Here is a 12,554-nt window from a genome sequence, read left to right on the forward strand (position 1 = left end):
GGAAAAGACCTTGTCTATTTATCCTATCTACATGATTTTATAAACCTCTATAAGGCCATCCCTCAGCCTCTGGCGCGCCAAGGAATGTTTGCCATACTGAGATTTGCCCTCAGGCTGACCACTGACTGAGTTTGGCTAGATTGAGGAGGGTTTGCTGAAACTATTATTTTTCTTCCTGTGATGGTGATGTCATTAGCCAGGCCAACATTAGAATGCCTTCAGTCTAGTTGATGCAATCACCAGTGCAGGGGGTGGCAATAGTTGGAAATGCTACTCAAATGTCTTGCAAAGTCAAGTTTACAAGGCGTGGTGTCACAGTGGAATGAGTGAGGTTTGAGAAGATTTGTAGCTCAGGTTGCGGTTCTGAATGGAGGTTTGCTCACCGAGCTGGAAGTTTCATTTCCAGACATTTCGTCACCCTACTAGGTAACATCTTCAGTGGGTCTCCTAGTGAAGCACTGCTGCTGATTCCTGCTTTCTATTTATATGTTTGGGTTTCTTTGGGTTGGTGATGTCACTTCCTGTGGTGATGTCATTTCCTGTTCTTTTTCTCAGGGGTTGGTAGATGAGTATTGTCACTGGATCAGTAATCTAGAGGTGTGAACTAATGCTCTGGGAACTCAAGTTCAAATCCCAGCACAGCAGCTGGGGAATTTATACTGAGTTCATTAGATAAATCCTGACTTCAGCAATGAAGCAAACCAGTTCACCAATACCTTAAAAGGTGGCAAATCTGCCCATCTTTGTCTGGTCTACATGTGACTCCAGACCCTGAGCAATGTGGCTGACAATTAACTGTCCTCTGAAGTGGGCAAAACCAATCAGTTGCATTCAAGAAGGTGGCTCAGCACTACGCATTCAGGGGTAAATGAGAATGGGCATTAAGTGCTAACCTTGCCAGGGAAGCCCAACAGCACATGAATTGATTAAAGCAAAACGCACTGTGGTACTGACTAGATGTCCATGTGTCCCCGGTCTATACAGGCGTGGGAAGGATAACATGGATGGACAAAATAGAAGCAATGCAGAGGGATAAACGTAACAGTAGAGTAGTCCACCGGCAATTACAATATTTAAAAGACACTTGGATATGTAAACAAATAGGAAAAGTTTGGTGGGATATGAGCCAAATGCAGGCAAGTGCGAAGAGTTTAATTTGGGAACATGGACTAATTGGAGCGAAGGATCTGTTTCCTTACTGTATGACTCTATGAATATAGAAAAGCCAAAGAAATGAGGAACTTGAGGGAAGCTTGAAATAAAATATGTTAAAGGGCTTTAAAAGTTTCCAATGTACACGAGAGGTGACACATTTTGGCAAAAAAGCATTAGTGAAGTCAGTCTGAATGGGAAGCGTTTGGGAAGAGCAAGGATGCAGCAATTGAAAAGTGGGGCAGAACATGCATTTTGACAAAAAAAAAGGATAGATTTTCAATGTCCTACCTGGTGGCCCTCTGGGTACACTTCGTCAACAGTGGAGTCGATCAGGTCATCCTCGTCAAAGGTAGCTCGTTTGTAGGTCGACATCTGAAGAGCCAAATGGACAACAGACTCTCTGAGTGTTTCCATCTCTGTTAGAGTCACCCTGTGGGCCTGCCATGTGCTGGGTCAGGATACAGTGACCCCACAAAACCTGCAGAAACCACTTCTCAAACACCGTTGGTATGCCTCATCACACCTGAACACAAGTAATCCTTTGAGGTGGGGAGGAAAAGCTTCCTGAAGTTACTAACGCTTTCCTTTTGGGACTGACTGACCTCTGCTGCAGCGAATTCGACCGAATGCACCTCTCGAAGCAGGAACACTTTAAGATTCCTTTTGTAGTATTTCACAATGTGATTTGCGAAAAGTGCCTCAGCATCGAAAACACCAGCTTAAAACACAAAGGTTAGCTTTCTTAAAAAAAAACGACACTTCCTGGTTCCTGCATTCCCACATGGGCAACTCTCAAAGAACTTGGGAAAGTAAATATCCTGTCCTGATACAAATCGCACACAAGAGCTCACTCGTTTGTCAAGAGTCTTTTGTTGCTTTACAAATGTTGTCGTTGCTGCTGTTACCCTAGAGTGGTAGGACAGGGGGAGGAGCTTGTTACTACATTCCCCAAGTGCTTTAACTTCCCTGCTGCACTCAGAATGGTTGGAGTTATCGCTGTCAGATCTGACTCACCAAACAGCTGGCCAGGTGAATCAAAAACTCCGTCTTAACCCTTTCAGGGACCTGTCTTCCTCTCTGAGTGCAGAGCTGTAGCTGTGCACTCTCACCGACTGAATTTTCACCCTATAGTCCCATTAATGCCATACCCTTACAGACTGTGCCAACACGGGGGAGCAGCAGAATCCAGGGCACTTGCTGTTTAAGAACTGAAGGAACTGTGGATGCTGTAAATCAGAAACAAGAACAGAAAATGCTCAGAAGTTCCTAGGAAGGGTCACTTGACCCAAAACATTAACGCTGATTTCCCTCAACAGATATTGCCACACTGGCTATTAATATGGCTGAGGTAGTGTGCTGTCTTGTAATTTGTAAGGAGGACGGTAGACTCAGGTGACTTGAAAACCTTGAACACTTTTATTCTCAGTTCAGATCGTAACCTGCAGTTATCCATCACTGTGAACATGAGTTTCTGCTGTCTCCTGCAGCAGACTAATGTGGTCTCAGTCCTGGTCCTTGGGTCTGAGTGGGATGCTGTTTGGAGGGTCAGTGCAGACTCAATGGACCGAATGATCTCTATCTGCACTGTTGGGATTGTACGATCCTAAATGATTCCATGGTATAACTTGTGGATGAGAACGGTGTGTCTGACACTGACACCCCACTTCTCTTTGCCTATGGTGCTTTGCTTGTGATCACAATTACCCATTTGAAAGTGCCTAACTACAAAGGTAATGCTCACAGTTTTTGCTATATAAATGCAAGTATTTGCTGTTTACCTGGGAGCTCAATAAAGAAAGATAACAATGCCATGAAATTGTACACCTCTACAATATTATGAGATAGATTAGTCTCAAACTTACCTCTAATTTACCAATTCAGGTTTGGCTCCTAAACTTAAAAGGAAGCACATTTTGTTCGCAGTAAGTCAAGTGTGTCTATTTACACGCACATTTCCAACTATTCAGTAACCAAAGGAGTGTTTGCACTCAAGCTTTACCAAACACTCACGCTCTGTTTTTGGTTTCCCATTTCACCAAATAAACACAAAGGTTCGCACGTGTAGGAGTAGATCTAAAAGCCAGACAATATGTTCACTGCCCTATACTTTACTGCTCAGAAATCCAGTTAGGTGCATCCAATAAGGTTCACAACTAGCCACATGGGATTAATATACTGCTCTAACATGATCCAGTAAACAGCCAGTAAATTAAAGGGGCTAGATGACAGTAAACATTATATTAACGGGGTGGCACGGTGGCACAGTGGTTAGCACTGCTGCCTCACAACACCAGGGACCGGGGTTTGATTCCCACCCTCGGGGGGGAGGTGACTGTCTGTGTGGAGTTTGCACATTCTCCCCATGTCTGTGTGGGTTTCCTCCAGTTTCCTCCCACAATCCAAAGATGTGCAGGTCAGGTGAATTGGCCGTGCTAAATTGCCCATAGTGTTAGGTACATTAATCAAGGGGTAAATATAGGGTAGGGGAATGGGTCTGGATGGGTTACTCTTCGAAAGGTTGGTGTGGACTTGTTGGGCTAAAGGGCCTGTTTCCATATTGTAGGGAATCTAATCTAATTAAAGGGAGCCGGTTTAACAAGACTCGTTGACATTTACAGCACAGAACAGAGCCATTTGGTCTATTGGGCCTGCACCAAAGATCTGACTGTACTAAACTCATTTCCCAGCTCTTGCCCAAGAGGCTATGGCAATGTAGGTGAAGGCTTAAGTGTTGTGAGACTTTGAATTAGCTTTATTGTCAAACGTACTCAGGAATACAGTGGAAAGTCAACAAGTCACCACTTACAGCTCCACCTTCAGTATCTGGGTACAGATTCCTAAGTACAAACTCTGAGGGAAAAAAATGAGAAAACTAAGGAAATAAGAAGTTCAGCAACAAGTTAGAAAAGTAGCAAAAGAAGATTTCAGAATAATAGTCAATCCTGTCAGGCAGTGAGTTCATGCCACCATCTTGAGGAGAAATCTTTTTCACTTACTCTCCTCTGAGCCTTCTACCTCTTATATTACATCTATATCCCCTGGTTACTGATCCCTCTAATAGTGGGGAAAAGTGCCTTAATATCCAATCGACCAATTTAAGTCAGTCTTATACACCTCTATTGGGCCCTCTCTCAATATTCACTGCTTCAAGGAAGAGAACCCCCAGTCTATCCAATTATTCCTCACATCTCAGACTTTGCAGCCTACAGGCAGCATCCGAGTAAAATGTCCTCTGCCCCCTCTCTAATGTATTCATATCCTGCCTATTATGTACTGGATGCAGTACTCTGGCTTTGCCTCATCAGCATTTGATATGGTTTCAACATAACCATCTTGCTCTTATGTTTTATTGACAGGCCCTGATCATTAACCCATCTATTTTAAAGCAGGCAACCTGAGCACTAAATTTTCTGTTCATCAGAAAGTATAGACTTCAATATTAAAACAGCTTAACACTTGCAATGCATCTTTTAATTGTAAACATCCTAGTCCTGGTAGACTTGAACAATTAGACTTTGAATTAGCTTTATTGTCAAACGTACTCAGGAATACAGTGGAAAGTCGACAAGTCACCACTTACAGCTCCACCTTCAGTACCTGGGTACAGATTCCTAAGTACAAACTCTGAGGGAAAAAAATGAGAAAACTAAGGAAATAAGAAGTTCAGCAACAAGTTAGAAAAGTAGCAAAAGAAGATTTCAGAATAATAGTCTTTCCAACCCAGACTTCACAAGGCACTGGTTAGGAGGAACCCACTATAGTCAAAGAGAGAGACTTGAGATGACTCTTGAAAGAGCAAAGTGATATAGAAAGGAAGGAGCTCAGGAAGTGATTTCCTATTTGGGAGACAGCTCCTGGACTTGTGAACGGAACTTAGGGGTTCACACAGCAGAGCATAGGATACAAACCTGTACAGTGGGCTTGAGGTGATGTGGGGTGGGCTTAGATAGAGACTTCACAATTCTGAGTTTATTCTCTGGTACTCCCCATGCTAGGTAGAGCAAGAAATAATTGTGTTTGTGTAGCATCTTTTGCATCCCAAGGCACTGCACATGCTCAAGACTGTGATGTCCACATTCCACAAATGGAAAAAAAGGCCGAGGAGCCAAAACTCCCCCCCATGCCCAGACAATGAACCTGTAGATGGAACAAGCAATTTGAAAAGTCAATGCTTTCCTCTAATCCCTAAGAATAAAGGGACTATTGCTGCAACTCTACAGCACCTTGACAAAACCATATCTGCTGTAATAGGGAAGGAGACACAAACTGTACCAAAGGAAGAATATGCAGTATCTGCATATTCTCGAGGGACTGCAATGAAGGTTCACTGGACTGACACCACAGATGAAGGCACTATCCTGTGAGACCAGACTTGACCTCCACTCATGAGAGTTTGAATGGGTTAGAGGTGACTCTATGGATTTATAGCTGACTCTTCAGGGAGATGTTTCTTCCTTCAAGATTGCGAACATGCAGTAGAATTGGCAGCTTTTGAAACCCACAGGAGGTTGCAATTCTTTGATAATGGAAGGCTTATGAGGAGAATACTTGATTTAAATGGTTTAACTTCTGTTTAGTCTTTGTGCTGCCCATCCCATACGGTGTGTTCATCGTATTTGCTGATTTAATTGGAGGTTTCACTTCAGCATATTGCTAGGGCTCTCATGGTGCAATGGTAGTGCCCCTACCTCTGAGCCAGCACATCCAGGTTCAAGTCCCCCCTGCTCTGGAGGCACATATTGAGAGCAGACTGACAAAAAACACCTCGAGCAGATTACTGTTGTTGTGGTTCTGTTCGCCAAGCTGGGAATTTGTCTTGCAAATGTTTCGTCCTGCAAATGTTTCGTCCCCTGTCTAGGTGACATCCTCAGTGCTTGGGAGCCTCCTGTGAAGCGCTTCTGTGCTGTTTCCTCCGCCATTTATAGTGGCCTGTCTCTGCCGCTTCCGGTTGTCAGTTCGAGTTGTCCACTGTGGTGGCCGGTATATTGGGGCCAGGTCGATGTGTTTGTTGATAGCCACAGACTCTATCAACAAACACATTGACCTGGACCCAATATACCGGCCACTACTGTGGACAACTCAAACTGACAACCGGAAGTGGCAGAGACAGGCCACTATAAATACCAGAGAAAACAGCACAGAAGCGCTTCACAAGAGGCTCCCAAGCACTGAGGATGTCACCTAGATAGGGGACGAAACATTTGCAAGACAAATTCCTAGCTCGGCGAACAGAATCGCAACAACAAGCACCCGAGTAACAAATCTTCTACCAAACTTTGAGCAGATTACTGTGTTTCGTAGCTTGGACATTTGCAGAGACAACACGTCTTTACATCTAATAGGCACTTTATTGAGAAATACTTTTGAAATGTTTGCAGTGAAAGTTTCAAGCTAATGTTCAGTTCAGTTGAAACAAAGCAAAGAACTGTGGACAGTGGAAGTCTGAAACAGAAATTACTGGAGAAACTCAGGTCTGTGGAGAGAGAAAATAGAGTAAATGTTTCAGGCCGAGTGACCCTTCTTAAGTTTAGTTTCTTGTTCTCAATAACCATACCCAGGCCTGGTGAACAGCACACAGAAAAGAGAAGGTATCAGGCACACAACACAGTTTCACCATTAGTCAGTGTTAAGCTGAAGTAAGACTGGCTCTGATAGTCTGGTGAAAGGCTCTTTTTAATCTCAATCAAACCTACGGGCCTTCCAGAGCACAGACACCTCTTGTGAGCGGATGGACACATTCCAAGATTTGGGATCGTGTTGCTGTGGAGCAAACAGAGGCTTGGGGCAGCAGGGGTAATGTAGAAAGGGAGGGAGGAGCAAATTACTGTAGATGCTGCAATCTGAACTGAAAACAAAATGTGCTGGAGATCACAGTGGGTCAGGCAGCATCCATGGAGAGAGAGCAAGCTAACCTTATGAGTCTAGATGAGTCAGAACAGAAACAGGTGGCCACTGTCTAAGATCCACCTGCTATAGTGTAGACAGAGGGACTGCAAACTTTGTAAAATATCCAGTGGCTGTACCTTTGTCATGGAATGTTTATTGTGAATGTTGTGTGGAGTTGAAATTACACTGAGGCACCTCAGAGCGCCAAATGCTGCACAAGAATAACTGAACTTCAGTGCATTCTTGGTGATGTCCATTTTGAATTACTGCAGCACATGTTTAAGAAGTAAGGATATTTTTGAAGGAAAAAGAAAATCACTCTTCTTGTAATGTGATTTGCTAAAACGTGGACTGGAATGTTCAAATACAAAACTTGCACCAATTCACAAATTGCTGAATGTTGCAGGTAAGATTAGTTCCACAGCAGATCTGAAACATCTCCCCTGCGCCTCTGATGTGACAGCTAGTAATGGGGTACAGTCTCCCAGTCCCTGTGTTCCACTGGTATTCTTGAATTAACCAGCTCAGAGATGTTATAATCTCTGGAGCAGGTGGGGCTTGAATCTGTGCCTCCTGGCCTAGAGGTAGAGACTCTACTGCTGTACCACAAGAGTCAGACTGACCTGGATACTGTAAGAGACACCTGTGTTTGGCATCTCGCTGTGATAGGATCTTTTCTGGTGGAACTGGCTAACAACCAACAACAAACTGGAGCTGATCAGTTATAGATTAGAGCTATTCCAATACTTCGGGGTTAACCCTTTCAAGCCAGCAGATGATCCACACTGCCCATGCCAAGGGCTAGTGTGGGCAAGCTGGCAGGCCATTGATTTGATGCCTAACTGATATAAAGATGGTAAGGAAGGGTGGCATGCATTCAGGGATGAGTAAGGAGGGTGGGAGAGGGGCATCATTGCACTCACATGCTATCTGCCCACCAAAGTCCAACTCCACCACCCTCTCCAGCCACTGTCAGCCCCTCCCTGGGGTCTGGCATACCTTCTGGTTTTATACACCTGGTCGTTCTCTGTCACAGCTGTCCATCGATCTCTGGGCTGGAATGATCGCACCCTCCATAATAAAATCAGACCATAGACGCCAACAAATAATGCTGATGGTTAAGGTCAGCTGTTGTCTCATTGTCCATTCTTTATGGGATAATACAGACAGGACATGAGGTATTGGACCATCAAAACCAAATCCACATGGATCAGATCCAGTCTGATCTCGAGGGTTTCTTAACCTGACACTAGATTGGAGGTAAAAAGGTGAAATAGACAGTTCCTGGCTATGGAGTGAAGGGGAGAATGTCCTGTTCTATTGGGCCAACTATCACAATGGTTTGCAAACATTTCTCTCGTCAGTGGAGATGTCACAAAAGAATGCTCATGTAAGGGACATATTTTCAGAAACAGTTGAGCTCTGTGATGTGAAATCAAACCTCACTGGGGTCAGATTTGTCTCCAATCCAAATTCAATGGCCCAGAACCTTTGGTACTTTGATCCTGAGGCTACCAGAATGAGACCTAGCACTGTTCCTACGGCAACGCAATCCATTGGCTACCTGCAGCCTTTCCACACACCAAGACTTAGTGACAGCCCTTCTCTCTATTCTCACAATTCAGATAGAATTTTCAATGTGTCAAAGGTCACAGGTCTCTAGAGAGACCAGAAGGTGCCAACTGTTGGAGCTGGGGAAGCCTTGTTATGTATTACACCTCAATGTCTTTGAAGGCTCTCGATGAAGTTCCAAATCTGAGACTATTAAATAAATGTAAAGCTCTGGCAAATCCGGGTAAAGGCTGGGAATAGATAAAGAAATGGCAGAAAGCTCAAGGAGAGAATCACAGAATGGTTACTGCACAGGGCGAGGCTATTCAGCCCATTGCGACTGTGCCGGCCTGTCATAGGAGCAACTCATCATGTCCCACATTCCCCACCTTCTCCACGTGAAGCTTCCTTTCCAGGTAATCATCCAATTCTTTTTGCAAAGACTTGAGTGAACCTGCTTCCCCCACAGTCGGATAGTACATTCCAGACCCTAACCACACAAGTGAACCTGCCTCCCCCACACTGTCAGTCTCAGAAGTGACCAAATGGAGTTGGACAAGATAAGTAAGTGGATGTGACATTAGAAGACTGAAGGTATAATAAGTAAATAAGAAGGCAATTTGAACGTGTGGAGTGAATGGGAGAAGCTAAAAGTGGCCCAGAGGTGTTTCTTGGTACAAGTCCACCCAATGTGAAGGAGCAATCTACAAAGTTAATGAAAGGTGCAACTACATAATGGGAAGAGTGATGCTTACTTGGGTCAGTAGAAATAATGATCAAACCACTTAGGGCTCTCACCAAAACATACTTTGAATACAGAGTTTCCACTTCTGGTCACCCAGGAACCACTTTGTAAAACTCTGGAGGTGGTGCAGATAGGAGCTAATGTCAGCATCAGCTCAAGAGAAATGAGGAAATTTTCAGTGCAGGAAATGCTAGCTGAGAGTTGACAACCTTGTGATACACTGATGCTGCAAGTGTAGAAAAACATGGGGTATTACTGTGAATTAAACTGAGGGAGTAGGACCAAAGCCCATGGGCTCAAAATGATAAAGGGTGAATTTAGAGCTCTAATCAGGAATTTCTTCTTGACACAGAGTTTGGTCAAAGTGTGGAATAAATAAATAATGAAAACTAATTTTTGGAATCATTGAAGAAAGAGAAATAGAATGGAGTGGGGGAGGCAGGGGAAAACCACACTTTAGGATTGTCCTGAATGAACGAGTTAAGATGGACTGAGCAGTCTCCGTCAATTTGAGAGATAACACCCCGTCAATAAATAAGTGACATTGCAGCTCAGCATGACTCATCTTAATGTGACAGCTCTGAAAATAGATTTGGATAGGCGTTGGCTGTTTGAAAAGAAAGAAAAACCAGTTCAGGTCCTGTTTTGTAAAAGTTAAAAATAAACAAATCTTGAAAATTGGACAAGACAATGTTAACAATGTGATGAAACCTGCCCATCCCATCGGGAATGGGAGAATCGACGTTTCGGGCGTAAGCCCTTCTTCCCGAAACGTCGATTCTCCTGTTCCTTTGATGCCGCCTGACCTGCTGCGCTTTTCCAGCAACTCATTTTCAGCTCTGATCTCCAGCATCTGCAGTCCTCACTTTCTCCATCCCATCGGGAAGTATTCTCCAAAATATAGGAGTCACTAAGACATCCATTGGACAGCAAATCACTCACATTTTGTAAACTTTTGACAGCGAGCAGCTGGGCTGAGGTAAAGGTAACATATAAATGAATGTTTATAAAATATTGTCATTTGATTCTAAAATGGAGGTAAATGGGTTTTACATTTTCAGCTCTGTGAGGTGACTTTTCTTGCTATGGGCCAGAAGTATGCTTTTTTAAAACAATGTGTCAAAATAATATTTCCAAGAAATCACATCATAGAATATAAAAAAAGTACAGCACAGAACTGGCCCTTTGGCCCACGATGTTGTGCCGAGACTTAATCCTAACGTAAAATATAGTAACTTAACCTACGCACCCCTCAACTCACTGCTATCCATGTGCATGTGCAGCAGTCGCTTCAATGTCCCCAATGACTCTGCTTCCACCATCACAGCTGGCAACGTATTCCATGCATTCACAACTCTCTGCGTAAAGAACCTACTTCTGATGTTTCCTTTATACCTTCCTCCTAATATCTTCAAACTATGACTTTTCGTACCAGTCAATCCTGCCCTGGGGAAAAGTCTCTGGCTATTGACTTTCTATTCCTCTCATTATTTTGTACACCTCGATCAGGTCTCCTCTCTTCCTCCTTCTCTCCAGAGAGAAAAGTCTGAGCTTATTCTACCTTTCTTCATAAGGCAAGCCCTTCAGTTCAGGCAGCATCCTGGTAAACCTTCTTTGCACCCTCTCCAAAGCCTCTGTATCTTTCCTATAGTAGGGCAACCAGAACTGGACACAATATTCCAAGTGTGGTCTCACCAGGGTCTTGTAGAGCTGCAGCAAAACCTCACGGCGCTTAAACCCGATCTCCCTGTTAATGAAAGCCAAACACCATATGCTTTCTTAAAACCCTATCCACTTGGGCTGCAACTTTGAGGGATCTATGCACTTGAACACCCAGATCCTTCTGTTCCTCCACACTGCCAAGAATTCTGTCTTTAATCCTATATTCAGCATTCAAGTTCAACCTTCCAAAAAGCATCACTTCGCCTTTATCCAGCTTGAACTCCATCTGCCATTTCTCAGCCCAGCTCTGTATCCTGTCTATGTTGCGCTACAGCTGCAGTAGCCCTCTATCCTATCAACGACACCTCCAACCTTTGTGTCACCCGCAAATTTACTAAGCCAACCTTCAACATCCTCATCCAAGTCATTTACAAAAACTAGAAAGAACAGAGGCCCAAGAACAGAGCCCTGCGGGACCCCACTCAACACTGTCCTCCAGGCAGAATACTTTCCATCTACAACCACTCTCTGCCTTCTGTCAGCCAACCAGTTATGAATCCAGATAGCCAAATCTCCCTGTATCCCATACTTCCTGACTTTATGAGATGAATATCGAGGAAAGCAACCAGAGATATTTTCCTTAAAAGTGTGTTTGAAGAGCATGGATAGGATGAATAGCTAAGGTCTTTTCCCAGGATAGGGGGATCCAAAACTAGACGGCATAGGTTTAAGGTGGTGAGAGGGGAAAGTATAAAAGGGACTCGGGGGGGCACTTTTTCATGCAGAAGGTGGTGTGTGTATGGAACGAGCTGCCAGGGGAAGCTGGTTCAGTTGCAACATTAAAAAGGCATCTGGTTGGGTATATGAATAGGAAAGGTTTAGAGGGATATGGGCCAGGTGCTGGTAAATGGGACTAGATCAGATTAGGATGCCTGGTTGGAATGGGTGAGCTGGACCAATGGGTCTATTTCCATGTTGTACATCTCTAAAAGGTGCAAAAACATAGCTTATGATCTATCAAGTCAGTAAATTCAAATTCTAGAATGAAACCTATCGACTGAGATCAATACAATTAACATGTTTGTAAGTTAAGCAAAAGATAGAAGCTAATTGTATGTGCTAGACTTGCTGCGAGAGAGTTAGAAGCTATCCTATTTCACAATTCACTCACCCAGCCCCCTTCTTCAGTCCACCGCAGTCAGCTTCTGTCAATGGGCTATTTAACAGACTGACATCCAGCTGCTAAATTAGGCAGCAAAAGAGTTTCAGAGATTTACAAGGGGCTTATTGTAAATCTATAGTTTAGTACCAACTGCAGTTTTCACCTTTTCTTTCTGGACCCTTTCCCTGTCCCCACCGGGAAGAGCCCAGCTCCTAAACACAAAGTCCACTGGGCACCACCTTCCTCTCAATAGACTCTGGAGCTGTTTAGGTTGGCCCTGAAAAGGAATCTACTTTTCTAACCCAAGCAGGAGATAACACTTGCTCCAATATCTTTCTCTCTCTCTCTCACCTCCTTTTCCGAAGACTCTCCCTGCAATCACCTTTGTGACCC

The 12,554-nt window shown here is 43.9% G+C and overlaps 1 protein-coding gene across 4 annotated transcripts in view; it reads right to left on the reverse strand.

Moving 5' to 3' along the window:
• The window catches only part of LOC140487167 (endothelin-converting enzyme 1-like), a 329,267-nt gene that overhangs the window by 148,593 nt on the left and 168,120 nt on the right, over positions 1-12,554 (reverse strand). For 3 of the 4 annotated variants that reach the window (XM_072586786.1, XM_072586787.1, XM_072586788.1), the window contains exon 2: positions 1,444-1,527. In XM_072586786.1, coding sequence (XP_072442887.1) covers positions 1,444-1,527 — 84 coding nt within the window. Of the gene's footprint in view, positions 1-1,443; positions 2,075-12,554 lie in introns of those variants that run through there. The other variant, XM_072586785.1, reaches the window with a different exon arrangement.

Source organism: Chiloscyllium punctatum, chromosome 16 (genome assembly GCF_047496795.1).
Source record: "Chiloscyllium punctatum isolate Juve2018m chromosome 16, sChiPun1.3, whole genome shotgun sequence".
In the NCBI taxonomy this organism is placed as follows: domain Eukaryota; kingdom Metazoa; phylum Chordata; class Chondrichthyes; order Orectolobiformes; family Hemiscylliidae; genus Chiloscyllium; species Chiloscyllium punctatum.